Genomic DNA, 26,310 nt, shown 5'->3' with positions numbered 1-26,310 from the left:
TTCCCGGTCGATGGATCATCGACAGCGGAGCAACGGATCACATCACTTGCTCGTCTAGTTTATTGACAAATTCAATTAACAATACCTCTTTGCCGCCTGTCTCACTGCCTAGCGGAGAGAAGGCTTCTATTACTTCGATTGGCAATATTCAATTAAGTGATTTACTACAATTGAAAGATGTTCTATGCGTGCCTTCTTTCCAAGTTGATTTATTATCTGTTGGAAAGATTACAGATGGGTTACATTGTTCAGTGATTTTTTTTCCCTCTTGGTGCATTTTACAGGACCTGATTTCGAAGGTGACGATTGGTGTTGGTAAGCGACGGGGCAATCTCTATTACCTTGTGGCGTTGGCTTCTACTTCCTCTCTGCAGAACCAACCCTCCTGTCACCTCATTACCGTTTCTGCTGACCTTTGGCACCGCCGTCTGGGGCATCCGTCTCTTGGGCGTCTACAATATTTAGCAAATAAAACCTTAAATTTTCCTTTTGATTCAAGTCATCGTTGTCATGTTTGTCCGTTGGCGAAACAAACTCGCCAACCTTTTAGTCGTAGCTCCATTTCAACTTCTAGTTTTTTTGAACTTTTGCATTGTGACATTTGGGGTCCTCATAAGACTGCCTCCTTTACTGGTGCTCATTATTTCTTAACTATTGTTGATGATTTTTCTCGTTTCACCTGGGTTTTCTTAATGCGACACAAGCATGAAACACAACCTACCCTCAAAACTTTTTTTGCTTACATTGAAACTCAATTTCACACCAAAATCAAACAAATTCGAGTCGATAATGGGGGTGAGTTTTATTCCATGCGAGATTTCTTCTCTGACAATGGGATCATTTATCAACACTCTTGTGTTTACACACCACAACAAAATGGTGTTGTAGAACGCAAGCATCGCCACATCCTAGAAACTGCCCGAGCTTTGCGTTTTCAGTCTCATTTACCAGTTAAGTTTTGGGGGGAGTGTATTCTCACCGCCACTTATCTCATAAACCGTCTCCCTACACCATTACTCTCCCGAAAATCACCCTTTGAGATACTATACCACAAACCACCTTCTTATTCCCATATGCGTGTTTTCGGTTGTCTTGCCTATGCCACGTCTGTCCATCCTTCCTCCAAGTTCTCTCCGAGGGCTCATCGATGTGTTTTTCTTGGTTATCCCCCCGGTCAAAAGGCTTATAAGCTTTATGATCTTGAGACACATAAACTTTTCACCAATCGGGATGTTATTTTTCTTGAAGACACATTTCCTTTCGATCCATCCACCACCGCTGCACCCTCCCCTCCCTTATCCGATTTACCCAATCCCACACCTTTACCCGTCCCCCTTGATCCCATCACCCTTGACCATTCCACCACTACTCCACTAGATATTGTCCCCCACACTTCCACACCGCTTGACCCATCCCTTGACCCATCCCCACCGTCTGCCTCATCCTCACAATCTCCCACGGACCCCCCCACGGACCCCACCCCTGCCCTTCCTATTTCTACTCAACCCACCCGATTTTCCACACGCCACAGGGAGCCCAATGTTCGTCTCCGTGACTACGTTTGCTCGCAGGTGATGCTGCCCCCACTCCAATCTTCGTCGCCTTCGTCATCCGGTTCCACCAAAGGTACTCGTTATCCCATTTGTAATTCTATATCCTATCACAGATATTCACCATTGCATCTTTCTTTTGTTGCTCACATTAGTCGAAGTGTAGAACCTTCTTCTTTTGCAGAGGCTCTTCAAGACCCTCATTGGCGCGCAGCTATGGATTCCGAACTTGAGGCACTTTCTTCCAACAATACCTGGACTCTTACTCCGCTTCCTCCCGGCAAGCGTCCCATTGATTGTCGGTGGGTCTACAAAATCAAGCATAATGCTGATGGTTCTATCGAGCGTTACAAAGCTCGTTTAGTGGCCAAAGGATTCACTCAAGCCGAGGGGATTGACTATCATGATACCTTCTCTCCCACCGCCAAAATGATCACAGTTCGTTGTCTACTTGCTCTTGCCGCTGGTCAAGGGTGGTCTCTTCAACAATTTGATGTTCATAATGCCTTTCTTCATGGCGACCTTCAGGAAGAAATTTACATGTCCCCCCCTCCTGGTCTTCGGCGTCAGGGGGAGAACCTTGTATGCCGCCTCAACAAGTCCTTATATGGTCTCAAGCAAGCCTCTCGACAGTGGTTTGCAAAATTCACAGAAGCTATCCTTGCCGCTGGCTTTACTCAGTCCAAAGCAGATTATTCTCTCTTCACCCAAAAGAACGGTACTTCCTTCACAGCTTTGTTGATTTACGTTGATGATATTATTATTACGGGCAACAATTTAGATACCATTAATGCTCTCAAACGGTTTCTTCATACTCGCTTTCGTATTAAGGATCTTGGCAATCTGAAATATTTTCTGGGTATTGAAGTTTCTCGTTCAAAAAAAGGACTATGTATTTCACAAAGAAAATATGCCCTTGAAATAATCAAGGATTGCGCCCTTTTGGGTGCAAAACCAGTAGGATTTCCAATGGAGGAAAACAAACTTTCAGATAAAGGTGAATTGCTCAAAGACCCATCTTTGTATCGAAGATTGGTTGGACGATTGATTTATCTTACCGTTACTAGACCAGACATCACATACTCCGTGCATGTACTCAGCCGTTTTATGCATCAACCGCGTCAATCACATATGGATGCAGCACTTCGAATTGTGCGGTATTTGAAGTCTGCACCAGGTCAGGGCTTATACTTTCAGTCAGATAATAAGTTAACTTTGAGAGCCTTTTGTGATTCGGATTGGGCTGGTTGTTCGATAACTCGACGTTCTACAACTGGGTATTGTATATTCTTGGGGAATTCGTTGATTTCGTGGAGGACTAAGAGGCAGAAAACGGTCTCACTCTCTAGTGCTGAAGCCGAATATAGGGCTATGGCTGGAACATGTTGCGAGCTCATTTGGTTACGGTATTTGTTAACAGATTTGCATGTACCCATTTCAGGACCTGCCATTATGTCTTGTGATAACCAGGCAGCATTGCATATTGCTGCTAATCCTGTCTTTCATGAGAGAACACGCCACATAGAGATGGATTGCCATTTCGTTCGGGACAAGATTTTAGACGGCTCTATAGCTACTCGATATGTCAGTTCTTCTCAACAATTGGCCGACATATTTACAAAGGCCTTAGGCAAAGAAAAATTTTCATCCATGTTGGGCAAGTTGGGAGTTCTTGACATCCACTCTCCAACTTGAGGGGGAGTGTTAGAAAGTCATTGTAACTAGATAGGAATGTTTTATTTAATTGACTTGTAATTGATACTTTCTGTTATCGTATTCCTAGTTTCTAGGTCTTCTTGTTGTACAAGGAAAGGGATTGTATATATTGAACCTTCTATCAATGAAAGTATTATTCTGGCTAAATACAGTTTTTACAAGGACCCAATCGCAAACGACATAAAAATTAGTAATAAAAGTTACGAAAAAACAGACACCGCTTGACACCAAATGGCTTGACGCCAACGATGACCCCAAAGGCAAGCAAAATCCCAAACTAGTTAAGAAAAAATTAAGAGTCCATTCCTCTGTCATATTCCTTTCCCCTGTTTTGCTACCCCTAATCCCAAATGTGTCCTCAATGCTCTTTATCCCCTTTTTCTTTCACCCTAATATCTCACCTACAAAATCTTAACGCTGCTGCCTTCCCCCACCAACAAACCCTCAACACCCTGTAATGCTATTTTCTTTCAAATTTAATAACAAAAAATGCATGCATAAACACGGAAGAAATTTGCAAAAACCCACAACCTAACTAAAAATCTCACCGATCAAAAGTTTCACCCAAAAGAACCTCCCATCTCTTTTATCAAATGAAAACTCCAAGAGCAATTCAATGGTTGATAACAACCCATTTAAAATTGAACCCAAAAAAATTAAAAGCTTCTCCTTCATTGATTAGTCATTCATTATGCACCTGTATTTTACTAATTCTATGTTAAGAGTTGTATGTACAACTTAAAAAAAAAAAAAAAAACAGATTTTAACAACCAAAAGGACGGATAGTAACACCGTATGACGATGTTATGATAAAAAACGTACTAAACAGAAGTGATGTTTTAAATCTGGAATGAATGCATACCTGAAGAGCTGATTTCAAATTGGTGATCCATTTCCCATCCTGGCAACATTTGTCAATTGGAATCAATAAAATTTTCTTGATGAGGGCAAAGCTAGGAGTCTCAATTTCAAAATCCAAATTAGAAAATAAAACAAAATTGAATGAACTATGGAGAAAATTTATTCTCCAACAGAAAACTCAGCGTTACACAAAATCATTGAATTGGAATGAAACTATCGAGATTAAATTGAACAAAACCTAACTCAATTGAAGCTATTCTGTGAAACTCAAATTAATGAAACAAAAATAAATAAATTAATTAAAAGTTAGAAATAAGAAGAAAGCATTTTAAAGTAGGCAAAAAAGACGGAGACAAAGCATCAACTAAGAGCAGATTTAAGAAGTTGAGTACAGGTTGTCTTCTAATGCAAAGGCTCCTACCTTAAAATTATCAAATATATCATTTAATAATCCTCACACATGTAATTATCCCAAATAATCAAATGCGAAACCATTTACTTGGTCAAATCTTATAATTGCTCAGTTTGTTTTTTACTTTCCAATGGCAAACCGCTTAGAAACATATATCATAATCTTCGGTTGAGAAAATCAGTTTGTTTTATGAGGTTTTCACTATTTTCAAATCGAGAGCTTTTTTGCCATTTTACTGTTTATGAACAGTATACTCGAGTTTGAGTTTTAGTATGGAAATAATTTTTGTATTGCGCATTTATTTTACTTTTCTTTCTTTCTGAATTTTTGGCTAGTTATTTAAAGTTTGACTGTCCATAAATAAGCATTAAAAATCCGTAGACGTCTCGAGAATCTGTTGGTTATCAGTCCCACAGAAATGGGAGGCTGACTTTTAATATTTCTTGTAGCTCTTTATTTACATGACATGGGTCAATTTTATTTTGAAAAGTTTTCTTAACAAGTTCTCATTGCCATTTTAATAAAAGTCCTTACGCGCCTACCTCGATTGTATTATCCATGTATTGTTATATTTTAGAGTGCTTATAATAATTTTAATTTTCTTATCGTGAATAATTTTACTTTGTAAATTCAAACTGCATTTTCAACATCCTAGTATCTTACTAATGGAGAGCAATTAAAATATATATATATATATAAATAAATAAATAAATAAAAAGTAGTTCAATTGTTGACACGTTTAAGACACATGTGACACACCCCGACCGAGATCAGGGCGTGCTGGCCGCCACGTGGAAGTGACGTAGCCATGTGCACAGTGCGGAAGCTAGTAGCGTAATAATATAAAAGTACGAGTAATTAAAAACTAGCATACAAGGTCAAAGTAAGTGTGCTAGCGTAAGTGAGACGCTAAGTTCAGAGCAATAAGTCTACAGCAGTCCAAATTAAAATGATGCGACAACAGTGCATCCGAAGGTGACCCTACATTGGTGAGTGTCTGTTAGAAATGCCTGGAAGCCCTCTGGGGAAACCACCGAACCTGCTAAGCAACTAGAACCTGGAGGGGCGCAAAACAAAAGCGTGAGTGGGCAAAAATAAAGCTCTTTGAAAACCATTTAATAAAATATATTCTAACCCCTCACCGTAAAACCTGTATACTTCCCAGAAAATAAACATGTGTACGTATACACTAAATATGCCAATCATGCTCAAGGATATGCCATACCAAAATCTCATGGTGAAATGAAAGTGCTCAGGTATAAATCCTATCAATAATATATATCACTGGCAGCTGGAGTCACCTAAAGTGACCTGTGCGGCTGAATTTAGAGCTCAAATCTCAATCTCAATCACTAAACCTGCCCACGAGTCGGAACCACCTATAGTGGTCTGTACGACAGGCCTGGGTGTAATACATATAAACGCTCTAGTGCTACGATCACGTGAAGGCTGTGCGAATAATCGCGGGTCACCTACGAGTCGGAACCACCTATAGTGATCTGTACGACAGGACTGTGCACCTAACTTGGATCCAAGATGAGCGTGTGGTGCGGGAGGTGAACGACACGTGAAGGATTGTGCCCTACTCTGGGCGGGAGCACTAACACCGGAGGTGCAGGTTATGAGCTCTCTAAGCATCTCAAACCACTACTGAATATATAAACATGAATACCACTTACCTGACACTTACCTGTGCGTCCACAGCACCAAATATGCATATGTATATGTATGTCACTACTAATGCATGCAATGATACATAAACGATAATAATATAGTGCATGGCATGAAACAAATAACCCTTTTTAAACAATTTCTGGGAAAATAAATGTATATAGGTATATACGAAAAACCAAAAGCCCACTCACTGGTATGTGGAAGGGTCGTAGCCCCCCTGCCTCGAGTGAGCACGCTCGTCCTCGGGATACGTATCACCTATATGCGAAAATACTATAAAAACGTTAATTTTAAAGCACATAACCTTCCGTTCAAAATAACTTCTCATACATTGCTCAAAATGGACAATTGAATATACCAACATGCTCTACACAACCTCAGGATCACAACCATAATTTTAGAAAAATTTTCCACCGCCGCACGCGCCGGCCAAGGCACGGCCACACGCGCCGGCCACGCGCAGGCACGTGCGGTGCACACGGACGGAATATTCCGTCTTTTTCCCCGTTCAGTCTCCGGTGCCGTCGCCGGCGCCGGAAAACTGGAAAACCTGTAAACCGTGTTTTCTCACTCGATTCTCAACCATTTTTCACGATTCTAACACCAAAATGAAGCCCTAAACTAGTAGAACACGTCCATACAAGTTTTAAGGGCTAAAACCTACGAAAACTCACCTGTCACCAACCTCCAAAACCGGTCAAGCTCGAACCAGGCGATTCCGACGTCCAATTTCGTCCAACGAAGCACTCCGAGACTCCTGGGAACCTCACTAAGACATCTATGAACTTCAAAATTCCAAAAACGTGCTAGATCAATGCTTGCATGAACAGTACACAAATCTGCCATTGTCAAATCGACGTGAAAACGACGGATTTCTTACCTGAAAATGGTATGATCGTGCTCCCCTCGACCTCACGATCTCGACTGTGCCCTTAGTTTCTTCGATCTGTGATGATTTAGTGTAGTTGTGTGTGTGTCTGTACGAGTTCGAAGGAAGAAGAAGAAGGAAGGGAGCTCGGGAGAGAGAGAGAGACAGGGAAAGAGACAGAGAAAGGGATAGAGACAGTGAGAGTGTGTGTGTGTGGCCCAGCACCTGCCAACACCACACCAAGCAACCAAAAACATAACGAAACGAATTAGGGGCAAAGTTGTAATTTTACACGTACGTTAATATGAATTTTGGGACGGGCTGTCACACATGCCTTTTTGGCTTTTATAATTTTAATCACTAGAGATTAGTAGAACAGAGTTGATGTGAATTAAACAACTGCTTAAGGCCTTAAATTAATAATAATTTTACATGATCACAACATGCAACTCTAATGCACTTAGTATTTTTACAGATACATTGTACACTCAAATTTTTTACCGTTGAATTGAATGACGAACAAAATCCAAAAGTTTTAAATTTTAAAATATTAAATAATTTCATGACATTATAGAACATGTAAGAATTACTTTTTACGATGTGAAAGACCAGATGGTAGTTGAGAGTCTTCAGATGACACATGTTCTATTCCACTTTACAACTATTGCTTGGCGCCAAAGCACACATCTTCCCCGCCAAAAAAACCCAAAACCCATCATAAAAACCCTTTGTATTCCTGAACAGAAAATCAGCAACAAATCTGACGAGAAAACCCCAACACCATCGATGGCCGCAGAGAAACAGTACTGGCTTCTCAAGACGGAGCCGGGTGAGTGGTCGTGGGAGGACCAAGCGGCCAACGGCGGCGTAACCAAGTGGGACGGCGTCAAGAACAAGCAAGCCCAGAAGTACCTCAAGTCCATGAAGCTCAGCGACCTCTGCTTCTTCTACCACTCCGGCACCAAGGCCCGCCGCGTGGTTGGTGTAGTGAGCGTCTTGCGGGAATGGTATTCGGAAGGCGGGGATGATGCGGTGGTTGATGTGAAGGCGGTTGGGGAGATGAGGAGGCCGGTGGACTTGAAGGAGATGAAGAGGGATCAGGGGCTCAAGGGGTTTGCTCTGTTTCGGCAACCGAGGCTTTCGGTGGTGCCGGTTTCGGAGGATGTTTGGATGAAGATTTGTGATTTGGGAAGTGGCTATGAAGGTGATGGAAATGCTTTTGAGGATGATGGTAGTGGTGGTGAATCTGGTGGAGAAGGAGATGAATGATTTTGTGGGTTTTTGTTTTTTGCATGGTAGGTGTTTGCGGTAATGTCACAATGGCAAAACTTCCTTGTATTTTGGGTAGTGCCAATGGAAAATGGTAGTTTTTTGTGTATGGTTTGATCATGGAAAGGGAGAAAGGGTATTTTAGCATGTAATTAGTAGGTTCTTCTAGTGAACTTGTAGCTACCTACTTTGCTTTGTGTAGATCTTTTGTATGCTCAACAAAATTCAAGGCAGTTGTCTTTTGATTTTGCTCTTTATGTGTGAGGATATCTTCGTACTGCATTTTCTTTTGCAAGTCAAAGGAGAGGCAGGGCCGGCCTGAGAATTTGGGGCCTAGGCAGGCTTCGAAGTTGGGCCCTAGTGTTCTTTAACCTCTGATTTTTTGTACATTGATAAATATATAAGAGAATTCACTAAATATATGAAAAAATTTATTTCTACATCAAATATCATTAAAAAATAGTATCAAAAGAAGAAAAATACACAAACATTATTTAAATGTTCCACGTCTCGTGTTTTTTGACGCAAATGTACTACCTAAGTTTATATAATGATTGAAAAATAGCTAACTCATTCAATCTTTCGTGTGACATGGTGATCACATATAAGGTTTCATCAATTTTAATTTTGAAAAACTTCTTTCTACAAGGCAATTATAACTAATATGGTTAACAAAAACTGTGGAAAAGGAAAGGAAAAATCAACATGAAAACCTAATTTGAGAATAAAAAAATCACAAAAAATTGATTGTCAAGCTAACATCCACATTGATTTATGCAGTAAATAAAACATAATCACAGTAGAGAGAGAGCCTCCATAGACGCTGCGTATAAGTTCTTGTTGCTTCTCCACAGGTCAACCTCAATTGAAGCTAGGAGCTATTGCATGCTTCTAATTGGTGCTCAAGAGGCGGACTCTAAAAACATGGAGGAAGACACCATGCTGAAATCTGAATTACCCAAGAAGAACCCCACTATTATTTCCCATGAGAGAAGGGCTGAAGAGCGATAGTTTTGTGAACGAGTAATGCTAGGAAAACTAAAGTTGGAAACTAAATTTTGGAAATTAAAGGACATGTAAGTTAATGATTGGTTTATTACTTAAACGTTGATAGACGTGCTCATTTCTATTAGTAACATATCATTTAATTTGCAATTTGAGTCTCCTTAGCATTACTCTTTGTGAAAATGAAAGAGCGACTGAAATCGAAATTTTTGTGAAGATTGAGAAAAAGAGCAACAATTTTGTGAAAACAAAGAAAGAAAGCAGGTGGGGTTGCATCGGGAGAAAAATAACTGACATTTTTATTTTTAAATTTTAATTAAATTTGATAAAGTAAAATTGTAGTTACATGTGGGTGAGGGAAAAGAAAAAAAAAACAGTAAAAATTTTTTTGTTGAAAGTTATATTATTGCCTTTGATTTTATTTTTTAATATTTTTATTAAATTTAAAGTGTAAAATATTGGAGTAAGTACCAAAAACTCATCAACCTTTTAGTGTCATTTTAAATTGGTCTCAATCTTTTGAAACTTTCCAAACAAGTACTTAACCTATTGAAAATGTCACATTCATTAAGCAGCAGTTAATTTTTCGATTAAATGTACATGTGGCATCGAATAGTGGGCGCCACCTACAAGATTGAATATGGTTCTATTTCCAATACTTGAAACCTATTTTAAGCCATGAGTCAGCAAGTGCATCTGCCACCAAATTTGCCTCTTTGATAACATGTTGAGGTTCTATGTGATGTGGGGCTAATAATGTGAAGTGGTTACCTTTCTTCCAGCCACTATAGCATATTTTTTTTTTCTCGTGTTTGGAGTTGGCTTGAGTTGTAAGGTGGAGTTGGTGGTTGTGCGTTAGGTTTAGAGATGATGGCCTGATGGGGGTTAATGACCGTTAGTTTGTGGAGGCCAAGCTTCTATGACCTTCTATTAATTTGGAGACAAAGTAAACCTTTATTATGTTAACATAAATTTAATTGGGGCTTAACGATGTGACATTCTTAATAGGTTGGGTACTTGTTTAGAATGTTTACTAAGATTGAGATCAATTTGAAATGGCACTAAAAAATTTGGGAGTTTTTTAGGTACTTTTTTTGTAGTACATCGATATTTTCACACTAAAGGGAGGGGGAGTTTGGCAAAGTCACACAATGAGAAGCCTAATTGGGTATTGAATTCGCCATCTATGATATTCGAACCTAAGACCTCTCATTTTCAATTGAAGAGAAATATTACCAGATTGTAGTACTGAATAACGGGAGTTTTAAGTACTTAATCCTACAAAATTTATATATATTTAAAATGGAGGCCCTCCGGAATGGGGCCAGCCCTGGAAAAGGTAAGAAGAAAAAAAATGAACGTATGAAAAGGAAGATAACTTTTCCTTTTGGTTGAAAGCTATTCCAAGTCAACATTGGAGGGCGCATGTTACACCTTCCAGCACACGCCAACAAATTTCAAACTTTTATTCCTTCTCAAATGCAGGCTTTCTATAAGAGAATGAAAATTACAGAACAAACTGCTGTTTGAACATTAGATCTGCAGTGGGCTTCGGCGGATAAATCAACACAGGGACTCGGTGCTAGCCAGAAAAGAAAAAAGTGAAAAAAATGCCATCCAAAGTCATGTAAGTTCTTGTTTTAATCACGCATATATGCCTTTGTTTGATTTAGACCTGATTTTGAGATATTCCTATAACTATTTTCGCACTTGTTTTCGAAACCATTATGTTAAATTTTGATCATCAATCTCAAAGATTTTCAGCAGAGGCTGAATCTGAATTTTCGTGAGGCTGAACCCCAAAGTTCATTTGTAAGGACAGAAATCCTTTAAAGGAGGCCAGATTCTTGCCTTAGTAATTTTGTGTTACAATAGGAGAAAGAAAACCAACCGTTATATTTTTCAGTTTCGAACATATAAGAATGCTTATATGTAATCTGTTAGACTTTCATGTGAAGTTCATAAGCAAAAAATGAAAGGAAAATGCACAATTCAAGTTATATGGAAGGTCTTCTGTCATATCTTGGTGCGTGCTTTTATTCTGCGTATGCGCGGGGGGAGGGGGGAGGGTGTGTGTGTGTGTGTGTTAATCAAGTTCTTCCCATTGCTTACATGTTTCAGAAAGGAGGAAAGACAGAGATCATTCTTGGAAAATGGAAGCATCTTATTGGAGGATCTCATTGCTTCTTGTGATGGAAAATCAAATCCTATTCGTTGTTATTCTGCTGATGAGCTCACGAGGGCAACCAACAACTTTGATCCTTCTTGCATTATGCAAGATTGTTCACCCACTGAAAATAGTCAATTCCCCAGTTCTATACATGTTTATGGTGGTTACAAAATGTTCAGGGGTTTTCTACATGACCGATCAATCATTGTTAAGAAGTTCATGGGGACGGGGGATGAAGCTAAGTCCATGGCCATTCGAGACATTATTATATCAATACAGATGAGCAACCATAAAAATGTTTTGAAACTTTTGGGCTGCTGCTTGGAGATTTCTGTACCAGCTCTTGTTCATGAGTATGCGATGGAAGGAGTTCTCAACGATCACGGAGGTCTAGGGGGTAATGAAAATTACTCCTCATTACCATGGAAAACTAGACTGCGTATTGCAAAGCAGCTTGCTAATGCACTTACATATCTCCATACTGCCTTTCCCAGGCCAATCATTCATCGGGATTTAAAACCCAGCTGTATTTTCTTGGGCCATGATTATGTTCCCAAACTCACCAACTTCTCACTCTCCATTTCCATTCCTCCTATGCAGTCTCATGTTGAAGATGATCTGAAAGGGACATTTGGGTACCTTGATCCTTCTTACATGAAGTCTGGTTACATTAGAGAAAAAAGTGATGTTTATAGCTTTGGTGTGCATTTACTTGTATTCTTAACAGGACCAAAAGTCGTAGATAAATATGACGCAATAGAATACCAATCGATTATTGCATATGTGAAACAACATGTTAGTGAAATCGGGCAGATTCAGACAATTGTGGACCCTAAAATCAATGAGGTTGTAAGGGGAGATGAGAAAGTGCAGCAGCAGTTGCAAGATTTCCTACAACTGGCATTGTCATGCACTCAAGACGAAATTGAAAGAAGGCCATATATGACAGATGTGGCTAGAGAACTCGTTCGAATTGACAAGATATGACTAGTGGTTGGAAGATGATCAGTGTCCTGAATGTTGAACTCACTAACCTTTGTATGGTGTTGGTTGTTAATGTGTTGCTGTTATTTTCATTTTTCTGTTAATTTGTAACAAATATGATAGCTCAGAGTAGATCTCTTTGGATTTCTTGTGTACTTATAAATTGCATTTTCCCGTTTTGATCATTATTTGTAAGGAGTTTCTGATGTTTCCTTTTCTCTCTCTATCCAAACATTGATTGTAACCTAATTAATGAGAAAAAAAAATAAAAAAGAAGAAGAAGAAGAGAACAACGTGTTAAAAATCAAATACATTAATCAGGAATATCCTGTGGAAATTACATTTCCGAACATTATACAATACTCTTAGCACTGGCATTCTTGAAGGTCGATCTTTTGCACGATCTGACATGTGATTTTGAAACATGGTGCAGAACTAGGTCAATCCTTATCTGTTTGTTTAGCAGAGAGATAGTGAACCTATAGCTACATATTTGCATTAGTGTGTATATCTTTGTGCTCAACAATTTCAAGGCAAGTTCAATTTCCATGTTGCTCACTACTCTTTAGAATATCTTGATGTTGCATTTTCCTTTCGACAATGACAAATTAAGATCAATCCTTATTACCATGGAGAACTAAATTGTGTATTGCAAAGCGACTTGTGAATGTATTTGCATATCTCCAATTCCACCCTTCATAAGCACATCATGCAGAGAGATCTAACACCTAGTTGTATTTTCTTGGGCCATGACTTTGTTCCTAAAGCATAGCAACTTCTCTTTCTCTATAATAGTTCCTCCTATACAATTGCAAAGTCAATGTTATAGCTCTCTCTCGTTCTTTATATTTAAGGCTGTTATTGAAACTTTGTAAGTGTTTGCGATCTTGTAATTCATTTGAGAATTCAATGAAACTCCCAATCACATCTGCTTCTTGAATGAAAAGTACGTTGTGGGGTTTTGCTGATATGTAGCAGAAGATTTGTGAATAGGGAGGTGGGTTAGAATATATTAATTCTTCATGACTTTCTACTGTCTTTATGGTTGACAGGTTATTTGTCTTTTGCTTTGTCTCTAATAATGAAAAAACAAAAATAGTTTCATGTAAATTTCTTTAGGCTTGGTGTGATCTAATTCTAATCCTAAAAGGCTTTTGGTGCTAAACAAGAATCAGTTGATATAAAACAATGCCATCAAAACTGTTGCAATTGTAAGTTATAGTTTTCACGCTCATAAGTTTAATTTTAAACCTGAAATTGTATATTAATTCGTTAACTATTTTTGTACTAGGTTCTTAAAGCTTCCATGCTTGAGAAAGGCCGAAAGAGCTATGGAGTCGTCAAACTACAAGAACATAAAAAAAGTTATTAGAGGATCTCTTTACTTCTAGTGATGGAGAATCTCATACTATTCATTGTTACTCTGCTGATGACCTCATCACGGCAACCAACAACATCCATTCTTCTCGCGTTGTACGAAAGGATTCATGTGGAGCAAAAAAGTATGGAGGTGACACATCGACTTTTGGGTTAAAATGACAAAATTACCTTTGAGGCATACCAGGATTCCCACACATATGCAACGGACAATAACGGCTCAATCAAGGAAGAGTCAAATGTGATCAATATGGTATTTATTAAAATCTCTCTCATCACTCCTCATCAATTTCTTATTTATTTTATTCAAAAGGTAACTCCCAAAACTTCATATTTAATTTAGGAATAATTGCCATGTTAATTGTAAGATATTATTTCACATAATATCTTACAATTATTCTCCAATTACCACCATCTATGGCCGGTCACTCCTCACCCTAAGGGCCAGCCACTCTCCTATAAATACACCACTTATCCCACTAAAATGCTAAGCTATTTACTATGCACAAACTCCTATTACGTTCTTTTCATAATTCTAACTTTGGCATCGGAGATTCTTCGGACAACCCTCCTCCTTCATTCATCGTGGATGCGTGAGACTTTTGACCTTAATCTTAAGTGTTATTATTTTACAGGTGCTTTTCAAAACAATAACAAATGGAAAGAACTTGTAAGAACAGAAGAAGAAATAGATACCGAAAGAGAAGCAGAAGTTTTTAGAAATAACACTTTACATCTCTTGAACCCTAAAAATTTATATAAAATGGGACAATGGTTTAGTTCATTATCAAGAACAGATAATAAGAGTAGTAGACAAAAAGGATGTCAGTAGAATTAGTTTAGTAACCAAAGAATCTTAGGACAAAATAGATAGAAAATATAATTTTATATCTTGGAACAATAGTAGTAGGAGTCAAAAGTTTAACCAGACCGCAATCAAGGGTGAAGGTTTTAATAAGCATTTTAGATGCAAGATACAGACAACTAGACGCAGCCACAATCAAGATGATGAAATTGATATGTCAGAAAATGCTAGAGTAGTCTATTGTCAACCAGAATTTATGCTTCCATTCAAAGACTTTTACAAATATATTCAAATTTCGTTCAAATCTGTAAGATACGATATGATAGAAACTAAGGACAACTTATAGGAAAATTACAAGTTAATAGCAATATTAAAACTAGACTAGATTTGAATAAGAATCTAGATATATTTGAAAGTAAAGGTAATTCAGTACTCAAAGCCAAGAAGACCAAGATGTTGAAACTAGAAGAAATAGAATGGAATGTATCGAATATTTTAGGAGAAACAAATATAAGAGACCCTACAGAATTTCATTTATATAAGCAATATCATGGAAATCAATTAGTAAGATTCAGCACGTATAGGCCAATCAGATAAATTAATAATGAAGGGAGTTAGATCAAGAGTAGAAGTGTGAGTTCTATAACTTTTATCCGCAGAATTTTTCTTAGTTGTAGAATGGACACATGTCTGTAGCTTTGGTGTGCATTTACTTGCATTCTTGACGGGACAAAAAGCTGTAGATAAATATGACGCAGGAGAATACCAATCGATTATTGCATATGTGAAAGTACATGCTAGTGTTATCGGGTAGATTTAGACAATTGTGGACCCTAAAATATTTGGGGAGATAACGGGAGATGCACAAGTACAACAACACTTGCACGATTTTCTAGCATTAGAATTGGTTTGCACCCAAGATAAAAGTGAACGAATGCCAGATAAGATAGATGTGGCTAAAGAACTCCTCTAAATCGAGAAGTCTAACTGGTAAAGTCTGGATAGTGGTAATGCAATGTAGTAGTTTTTATGCGATTGTCATGGTTGGATCCTAAAAAGGGGTGAAAAGCTAGGTTTTTAACAATCGGAACTCATTTCGGCACACTTATTTTCTCCTTCTACATATCTTTATTTATTTATTTTCCTTAATTCCCCTTTGATTTATTTAGCCCAAAGGCTAAAAATAACCAAGGGTGTGAAGGGGGAGAATATGGTATACGGAACTCACTTTCTAGTTCCTTCGAATCAAAGGTGTGATTATACATTCTAATTTTCTAGTTCCTTCTTTCTATTTTTTTTTTTTCTTTCCTTATAAGTGACTGATTGTCTTTTTCTTTCCTGGCTGAAAAAGAAAAGAAAAAGTCTGTGTCTTTGCGTTCAACCATTATTTAAGGTCTTGAACTTAATCAAATTTTTCATGTGTTGAACAAGAATACTTCCATTAGTATTTAGTAACACATAACTGGAAAAAGAAAAATCTCTCATCCATTGTTGTTGTTTAGCTAATTTTGCGAGTAAACGTTCTATCCATAAGCTTTTCATGGCACCAGAGAATTAGGAGAGATTTTTACATCTCAAAATTTATTTTTCGTTTTTGGCCAATAAGAGAGATGTATAGTTTCACTAATTATTTGTGGGTTACATACGCATATATATTTTTACCAGATTCTCAAAGCTGCCATTTTTGAGAAAGAAGGGACAGAGTCACCGTACTAGAAGAATCTAAGCAAATTATTAGAGGATCTCATTGCTTTGTCTGATGACATCGTGAGGGCAACCACCAGCTTCCATCCTACTCGCATTGTACGAGAGGAATCACACTACAAAATGTTGAGGGGATTTCTAGATGGCCGATCAATTATCATCGCAAAGTACATCATCGGCATCCATGACGATATACCTAGGTCTCGGGCTATTCGTGACATTGCCATTTCCATACAGATGAGCAACCACGAGAATATTTTAAAACTTTTGGGCTGCTGCTTAGAGCTCCCTGCACCAGTTATGGTGCATGCAAATGCAGCAAAAGGAGTTCTCAATGGTGATGGAAGTTTAAGAGGGGATAGTGAAGATCAAATCGTACTACCATGGAACATTAGATTGCATATCGCAAAACAGGTTGCTAGTGAAGACCAAATCGTACTACCATGGAAGTTTAAGAGGGGATAGTGGAGATCATATGGTGTTTTACGGGTTTTTCCATCTGGGTTTTGCATCTGCTGCTTACCCATTTCAACTCCGTGTTCTTGACGGACTTGGAAGCAGCCGCGGTAGCTGCCGCTGCACTGACCTTCATGTTTCTCTGGTTCTCTCTACCATCAGTGGAAAGACAATGAGTGTACGTAGCAAAATCGAGTGATAACCAGCATAAGTAGAGCAATCATCCGTCAAATGCCCCCATCCCTGCCTTGCTCTTTCTCTCTCTGTAATTTCCTCGCCGAATCCAGTCTAATCCCGGAATTCCATGGATTCATCCCTCCTCTTCTTCTCTCCGTGACACTCCCTCCAATTCCATCGATAGCAACCCCACCCAGTCCCAAACCTAAAATGACAATAATGCCCATCGAACTTATATTTTCGGCCTTTGGATCGCAAAAATAGGTGTTAAAGTCATTTTCACACGGCCCACTATTTAACAACCCAAATAAACAATACAAACAAACATGGCCGGGAGGGCCTAACCCAGACCCCCAGGCCCAAAAAAAATTGGAAAAAGAAGTGGCAATCCCGTAAATAAATTGAAATCCCCCAATTTCAGATTCACTGAAGCTAGGCTACAGTCACCCCCTCCCCAATTTTAGAATAGAGTAATATCCCATGTATTACAAAGAGCGTGCATGACAAGGCATTTATGATCATACGGTGTATCTCTGAGTGGGCTTTGCTTTCTAAATCATATTCTACTTATATGATTTCGAACTTGGTCTTATGATATTCTTGATATAATACCTTGTTTTAGAAAGCACAAGTGTTTTATGTGATGACGATGTTGTATAATTTATGAGCTTGGAGAACCTTCCTTGTGAAACGTTTTACCGTCGTGCTTTACCTTCAGAAATGCAATGCTCTATGCGATAATAAGATTTGTGACAATTGGGATTTGAGAGATTAGACATGACGTATTTTCATATGATTTATTTTCTCATCACATATGCTTGCATGGTGTCTATAGTATTGTCCCAGATCAGGACTAGCTTCACGTGTAGGTTCACATTGCATTGTTATACTCACATTTGATCTGTTTACAGGTGCCAGCCTGTACTAGTTGCACATGCATATAGGACTTGAATGTGATGCGCTTAGCACCAACTTTAAGTGTATGCAGTACTAGAGTGTAGATTTACACACTCAGCATGTTCATATCAAAATTCACTGCATGAGCTCTTGTGTCTGCATTATTTGATGAGCATACCATATATGTTTATTGATGATTTATGATTTACTTGCTTAAGATATCAACTTTTCATTGATCCTATGATATTTCAGATTTATTACGGTTTACAACAAGATATTTGGAATTCGTGATTTTTAACCTCTGGTTTCTTCATAATGACTTTATATTAGGATTTACGCAATTTATTTGTATTTTTGAAATACTGGCTTTTACATTATTGCCTTGGTTTTTCTAACTTACGATGTGGTACGATTTTGATTAATATACAAGTTTTTACAACAAGGGGTTAGTATGTTCGAAATAGATAAATAATTTTTGAAATCTTTATTTTTTTCCCACTCAAACCTTTTTTTTTTTTTTTTTTTTTATTTGTGCCCCTCCAAGATTTAGTAGGCTTTAAAACTCTTGATTTGGAGGCGTGACGACATAAGATTCGCTCACCAGTGTAGGGATTATTCTTAATAATTTTGTGATTAACATCTTTGGATGTGTTACATTGTATATTAGATGTGTTACATTACATACTTTCGCTTTAGATATTTAGATTCTCTAATTTCTAGTCATGCATTTATTTAAGGTTCATCACAGTCAATGCGCACTCTACTCATACTCTTACAGTAATTTGTTTGTACTTTTACACATCATTTCCATATTATGACTTCGTTACATTCCAAGTGTAGGCCTGCGTCCCTCAATTTCGGTGTCCCCGTGGATATCCGTGTTGGGATGTGTCACCAATTATGTTGTTTTCGTTTTAGACTTGAAAATTCGCCACACACGTGAGGAGACGTGCTGAGAGTGAATCTCACATCGAGAAAAGAGGGAATTTGCATGTGCTTATAAGTATTTGGGCTACACCTCGTATTACCAATTAATTTTATGATGAAACCTCAACTTTTTCATCAACTGCCCTATGATCGTCCTCCTTCTGTAAATGAAGATTCGTAATAAAACTTTGTAGATGTTTTCGATTTTTGAAAGTTCGATGAAACTTCCAATGACCACTGCTTCTTCTTGAAAATTACATCATGGGGTTCTGCCGATATGTGTTACTTTCCAGCTCCTTTCTTTTTATTTGTGTGTAATTGACAAATTTTTTGTCTTTTTCTCTGTCTGGTGACGAAAAAACAAAATTACTAGTTTCATGTAGTTTTCTTTGGCCGGCAGATACCACTGCATGTTATTCTTCACAGGGCTTATCATTCGATGCCACCGTGGACCTTAAAAAGCATAATAAAATTCAACACTGATCATTGGAGTAGCTACAACTTCTGCTTTGCTTGCACAGACCATCTACAGTGGATTCGTTTGTGAAATTGATCGATTACTGTTTACTTGGTGCAATCCAATTCCAATCCTAAGAGGCCTTTGGTGGTATACAAACATCAGTTGCATCAGTTGAGATAAAACAATGCCTTCAAAACTGCTGCAATTGTAAGTTATAATTTTCATTCTCCTATAGAGCTTTAATTTCGAACCTGAATTCGCATTTTAATTCGTTAACTATTTTTTGTACCAGGATCTCAAAGCTGCCTTGCTTGAGAAGGAAGGAAAGAGATATTGAGTCATCATACTATAAGAACCTGAGAAAATTATTATGAGCTCATGAGAGCAACCGACCACTTCCATCCATCTCGCTTTGTAAAAAGTGATCCATGGGACGAAGTTGAAATGTTCAGGGGATTTCTAGATGGCCGATCAATTTTCATTACAAAGTACATGATTAGGTCTTCCAGTTGGCTCAATGTGGATGAAATTAGGTCTGCGGCTATTTGTGACATTGCCATTTCAGTACAGATGAGCACCCATGAGAATGTTTTAAAACTATTGGGGTGCTGCTTAGAGCTTCCTATACCAGCTCTGGTGCATGAATATGCATCAAAGGGAGTTCTCCACCATGATGGAAGCTTAACAGGAGATAAAGGCCGTCAACTTCTATTACCATGGAATACTAGATTGCGTATTGCCAAGCAGATTGCTAGTGCAGTTACATATCTCCATACCGCTCTACCAAGGCCCATAATTTTTAGGGATCTGACACCCCACTGCATTTTCTTGGACGACGGCTATACTCCCAAACTCTCACACTTCTCTCACTCCATAACCATTCCTCCTAATCAATTGGATGTTGAAGATGTTCCCGTGCAAGGAATAATTCCATACATTGATCTTGTCTACATCCGTTCTAACCGCATCTCAGAAAAATCGGATTTCTACAGCTTTGGTGTGATTTTACTTGTATTACTCACCGGAAAAAATCCTTGCTCCATTGTAAACCGGGAAGAAGGTTATTTGTCAATTTTTGAGTATGTGGAATCGCATGCTGACCAGTTTGAAACAATTGTGTGCCCGAAAATATTCGAGGAGGTAGGGGGAGATGAGCAAGTACTGCAGCAGTTGCATGATTTCCTACAACTGGCATTGTCATGCACTCAATACGAAATTGAAAGAAGGCCATATATGACCGACGTAGCCAGAGAACTCGTTCGAATTGACGAGTCAATTTTTCCTAGCTAGCTTTAATTCGTATCTGTTATCAGAAGTACTGATATCGGTTCAACAGCGTGATTGTGTTTGGAAGCCGATCAGTCTCTTCTGCAACAAATATTGGTGTTGTTATTTTTAATTTGTTACTACTATATTCATTTTTCTATTAATTTGTAACAAATTTCAAAGATCAAGTCTCTTTGAATTTCTATTGAACTTTTACATTGCATATATAGCAATGAACTTGGAAACTGTAAAATACTATAGTCTCATTTAATTCAAAAAGTCACCTAATTTAAATTGTCATTTTTTTTTTAAACAAACTATAGTATTTACACTAAGAGGAATTGGATGGGCTTAGCCTCACAATGAGCTAGCACTAATGTGGTTCAAATTCATCTTTGGCGAGAATCGAACTTAAGACCTCTCACTTACAAGTGAAGAGGAATACTACTAGGATGTAATACTAAGTAACATAAATTACACTATATTATACAAGGGGGAAAATATCTGCAGAAAATAACTAACCAAAAACATTATTTTCCTTCTTCATTCTCTACGTACAAAATTATCTTCTCTAGTTTTAAGTGTTTGACAGTGTAAAATATAGTTTGGAATTCATTGTATCCGCAAAGCTTGTTTACACTATATGCTCACCTGACTTACATGGACGTCTCCACGTAAAAGAAGACTTTTCAACATTGTCCACATCATCAATGAATTAAGACTAGTTGCCACATCAGCTCCTGATTGTGTGCACATATCAAACCCGTTGCTCAAGAAGGTCAAAGTGACTACAAAAGGAGGACTAGAGGTCCAAGAAAAGGAAGTTGCGGCAAAGGTAGCAAGAACCTTCTCCATTTCTTCCATATAATTATACAAAATTCTCTCAAATGCAATTATACAAATATGCTCTCTAAGTCTCGATCATGTATATTATATAAATCCTCCATACATGGTGAAGCACAAGGTACATACAACGCGAACGTAACCCAATTATGGGTGAATGAGTACTACCTAGACCACTCTCCGACTTTGACTCGCAAGAAGTTGTAGTTGACTGCCTAAAAACACGTCAACAAGGCTTATTTGCATATTCCAATTTGCCTACTTATTGTGGGAGCAAAATATATGAAAGAAAGCATTTACGTGTCTTGAAAAACTATTTCTTCCCTTAGTTGTTTATAAAAACATTTCTTTCATCTTTCATAGCTAACTTCTTTGACTCTTCCTAAGCAATAACTCACAACGAATCCAACACTAATTTCCTATCTCCTTCCTTTTTCTTTCTTTGTAAGTGACTATATGTCCTTTTCTTTTTGTCTGATGATGAAACAAGAAAATAATAGTTTCATGTAAATTTGTTTTGGCCAGTCCCACTGCATATTATTCTAAAAAGGACCGATTCTCACATGAAAGCCGTTGGTAAAAGAAATTGAAACTAATGGAGTAGAACTGCTGCATGCGCTGTTTTCAAATACCATCTGCAGTGGAATCGGTGGATGAATCGATCGATAACTGTTTAAAACTGCACGTACAATCTGAACAATGCCATCCAAAGTCTTGTAAGTTCGTTTATTCTATTGATCAGCTTCCCGTGGAGTTTCTTTCCTTTTGACTATTTTCTCTTCTTTCCTGTGCATATATGTATATATTTTGTACCAGTTTCTCCTTGCGTCCAAGAGTACGAAAGGCGGAAAGAGAGAGCTCATTCTTGAAAAATGGAAGCATGTTATTGGAGGATCTTATTGCTTGTAATCATCCGTCCCCAAATATTTTGATTTTTATCATTTTAATTCATGAATTTACAAAAATGCCCTTTGAGGCAAAAATATTGACTTTTGTTAACCGTCTTGTTGTGTCGCATAAAACTCTTTTCCTTGGTGTATCCTGGTAGTATCCATCATTACGAATGCATGGGCACAAGCGGAATCGAATTTGGAGCTAAGATGGAGATTTTACAGACTTACGAACGTGAAAGGCAATTTGGTAATTTTATGTTGGGAGATATTTTGTGCGTGTTGTTTTGTGAGCCAGTGGGGCCCACACCCCATTCCTCCCTCTCTTCCGTGTCTCCCACCTTCCTGGCCCTTCTCTCATTTGTCACTCTCTTTCTCTCTTGACTCACCCAATCTCTTGTTGCCACCTCACCTCACCACTCAACTCTTTCTCTTCACTTATCTCTCTTAGAACTCTCCCTCTCGTCCCTCTTTTCCTCTGCAAACTCGACACCGAATAACCATCCCTCGGAGCTCCAGCGACCACCACACCACCACATTTACTAACCTTTCCCTACCGATCAAAGTCGGACTCTCGAACGCCAAGCCTAGGACGATTTCTCTCTCTCTTCATAGTGGCAGTGCCACTGTTCAAAGGATTCTCCGGCAAATTCTCGTCGTCTTCGACATGGGTAAGTTTGATAACCACCCCAAATCTTTGTAAATGGTGCTTAGAAGTACAATTAGGTTGTTTTTTAGGCGCGTTGGTGTGTTTTGGACTCAAAAACTACATCGAGAAGGTTTTCACCCAGTTTTTCGATGACTTTCGAGCGATTTTCTGGCCAAGAACACCAGTGGTATATTTTTGTTCCTCTCCTTCGTAGCTTCAAATCCATATATGGCATGCTACTTATAATTGTGAATGGAGCTAATCGGACTGTTTAGATTCACGACCATTTTTTGCAGAAACCAGCCGACCCACGACCTAAAACCGAGTCGACCCTACTTGCAGCCCAAAACTGGGCCCAACCCAATAATTGGGCTCAACCCAATAACCCGGCCCAACCTAGCAACCCAAAACCCAAATCTTACCTGACCCATAACCGTTTTCCTGATTTCAAGGTCGATGCGTGGAGCACACGCACCTCCGCCGGAGGTACTGTGCTTCGTTGTTGTCCACGACGGCGCCAACAACTTTTCCGGTGACCCATCTTGGCGCGTACGGTGGCGCTTGGCCTCCCAAGCCGCCACCCTATGGCAACGTGTAGCGGCGCATGGGGGAGCCAAGGTCCCTCCTTAGGTTTTTCAATGTGCCGAATCATAATCCACTGTCTGTTTCCCCAAATTCTATTGTTTTAGTAGCGTTTTATTAAATGGTTTCTATTTGTGTTTAGGTGCATCGGTGGAATGTGATCTCACCCTCTCTAGTTTGAGCGGCTCCCTGACCACGGAATATTTGTGAGTGGACCCTTTCTTAAATTGCATATTTTTATAAAATTTTTAGGCTTGCATTCACGAAAAGCATGATTTCATGATTGTACGTTTTATGCATTATTTATGACTTATCAAATTTACGTTTTACAAAAGGTTATGAATTATCGGATTTTCGTAAATAAAATTCTATGGATTTACAGATATGATTTATTTTGGATTTATGAGATGTGGATTTGAGCTTTTGAGCTTTGGTGATTTGATATGAGTTTTTGAGATATATTTACGGTGCTTATCTAATGGGGATTCATACAGCACATACACACAACACAAGTATGTAGACATTTATGGCCATAGGACACAATTTAGGATATTTATGACATACTCCCAGCTTTATTGGCAAAATCAGTGTTGATGTGTTATGTCATGTATATGTTTCTTCTCTGGCAAAACCTAGAGTCGTACAGCTTCATCTTCAGGTGATGGGACCTACCATATTTCTTCACTAGCGTAATCCAGTGTCGTACAACTTTACCTTCAGATGATGGTTATGCCTTTGGGCGATTATGATACATTTAGTTGAGTACATCATTGATGTGATTTACAAATGTGTTACGGATTTGCCCTTAGGTGACTATAGTACCATTACTGAGCACAGGTTTACACGTACATGCTTTGCGAATGTTTTTCATGGCATGCCAGAGTTTTCAGAAAACCTACTATGTAGTACTATATGAGTTTTCAAAACAGGAGGTTAGTATGTTCAGAAAGAAAATGGTTTTCTTATTATTAGTATTATTATTATAAACTTTGGTCCATCACCCTTTGTTTTGTGCCCCCTTTCAAGAGTTAGAATTGAGGCATATAATCCCAGCGTTAGGGCACTTCTGTATAGGAATCTTCATGTCTTCTCACTGTAGGACCCATTCCTTTGTTCGTACCTTTGTATAATAATTCTTTTCACATTTTCTTGATTAGTTGTATGCTCTGAACACGTTTCCGCATTTGCGTATTTCTTTTTATTTACATAATTATTTACTATCATTTACCAATACCACTTGCATGCATGTTAAAATGGCTTCGTCGTCCTCGGATGTCGGCTAGCACGTGCTTATCCTAGTATTTGGGGATATCGGGATCGTGGTGTGTCATTGCTTCAGTGTGATGGAAAATCTAGTCATATTCACACATACTCTGCTGATGAGCAAAATCTAGTCCTATTCACACATATTCTGCTGATGAGCTCGTCAAGGCAACCGACAATTTTGATCCTTCTTGCCTTATAAGTGAGGATTTATCCTACCTACTGTTCAGAGATTTCTTAGATGACCGCTCAGTTCTCATTAAGAAGTACTTCCAAGTGCGTTGGCCTAGTGAGGTTGAAGTTACGTCCATGCCCATTTATGATATTATCATATCGATACAGAAGAGTATGCATAAGAACGCTTTGACACTCTTGGGCTACTGCTTAGAGTTCTCTATACCAGCTCTGGTGCTTGAATACGCAGCAAAAGGAGTTCTCGACCGCCATGGAGGTTTAGGGGATATTGAATCATTACCATGGAAAACTAGAATGCTAATTGCAAAGAAAGTTGCAAATGCACTTACATCTCCCATACCCATCATTCATAAGGATTTAAAGCCCACATGCATTTTCTTGGACGATGACTACTTTCCCAAACTCTCCAACTTTTCACTATTGATCACGATTCCTCCTTAGCAGTTGCATGTTGAAGATGATGTGAAAGGCACATCACCGAAAAAACTGATTTTTATAGCTTTGGTGTGGTTTTACTTGTATTCTTGATGGCATCAATTCCTAAATAAGTGAAATTAAATGCTTCCAATGGTCAATACAAGACAATTGTGGATCCCTGCATTCTTGAGGAAGTCGAGGCAGATGAGCAAGCACATCAGCAATTGCAAGATTTCTTAGCACTGGCACTGTTGTGCACCAAAGACGGAAAGGAAGCAAGACCATGCATGATTGATGTAGCCAAAGAACTTGTCCGAATTGAGAAGTCGATCCTGTGTAACAAAGAAACAAGATTACTTCGAAGGTCTAAATAGGATATATATCGGTTCAACAATACTTTATAGTTTCATATTTCTAGTTGTTTAGCAGAGAGATGGTCGCTACCTAGTCTTCATTCATGTGTATATCTTTGTGCACAATGATTTCAAGGCAAGTTCGATTTTCATTTTTCTCTCACTTTGTACGATTTCTTAATGTTGCATTTTTCGTTTGCTAATGAATATACGTACATATCTGTACCAAACCCTCATTTTCCGTATTTTCTTTGACTTTGTTCCCAAAACTTAGCAACTTCTCTTTCTTTATAACAAACCCTCATTTGCAATCGCAATCTCTTTTTTATATTTGATACATGTATACGACTACTCTCACCGGTCTTCAACGAAATATGTACACTGTGTCACGTTCTATAAAGATATGTGGCCGAATATTTGTGAACTGGGAGGTGGGTTTTTAGGAGATTGTAACAATACGTAGTTGTGGATACTTGTACACCTTCGTATATCATGTATGTGAGCCTCTTAATTTCTTGCTCCCTTCCTCCTTTCATCGTA

The 26,310-nt window shown here is 38.4% G+C and overlaps 2 protein-coding genes and 1 pseudogene across 2 annotated transcripts; all 3 read left to right on the top strand.

Moving 5' to 3' along the window:
- Window positions 1-7,688: 7,688 nt before the first annotated feature.
- On the top strand, window positions 7,689-8,599 carry LOC103928058 (thymocyte nuclear protein 1). The gene has a single exon (XM_009337069.3). It carries the CDS (start codon window positions 7,694-7,696, stop codon window positions 8,348-8,350), a length of 657 nt encoding a protein of 218 aa, XP_009335344.3. The 5' UTR covers window positions 7,689-7,693; the 3' UTR covers window positions 8,351-8,599.
- Window positions 8,600-10,773: 2,174 nt separating this feature from the next.
- Window positions 10,774-12,697, top strand: LOC125472917 (serine/threonine-protein kinase ZRK1-like). The gene is made up of 2 exons (XM_048574995.1): window positions 10,774-10,982; window positions 11,477-12,697. Exons 1-2 carry the CDS (start codon window positions 10,966-10,968, stop codon window positions 12,510-12,512), a joined length of 1,053 nt encoding a protein of 350 aa, XP_048430952.1. The 5' UTR covers window positions 10,774-10,965; the 3' UTR covers window positions 12,513-12,697.
- A 1,000-nt stretch (window positions 12,698-13,697) lies between these two features.
- On the top strand, window positions 13,698-25,922 carry LOC125472929 (annotated as a pseudogene).
- The last annotated feature ends 388 nt before the right edge of the window (window positions 25,923-26,310 follow it).

The sequence above is a fragment of a genome, unplaced genomic scaffold, assembly GCF_019419815.1.
Source record: "Pyrus x bretschneideri cultivar Hongxiangsu unplaced genomic scaffold, Pyrus_bretschneideri_v1 Contig77, whole genome shotgun sequence".
NCBI lineage: Eukaryota > Viridiplantae > Streptophyta > Magnoliopsida > Rosales > Rosaceae > Pyrus > Pyrus x bretschneideri.
This window is presented reverse-complemented; position numbering and strand designations above follow the sequence as displayed.

Coding starts and splice junctions, on each gene's coding strand:
- LOC103928058 (XM_009337069.3), top strand. CDS start 7,694: ATGGTAGTTGAGAGTCTTCAGATGACACATGTTCTATTCCACTTTACA.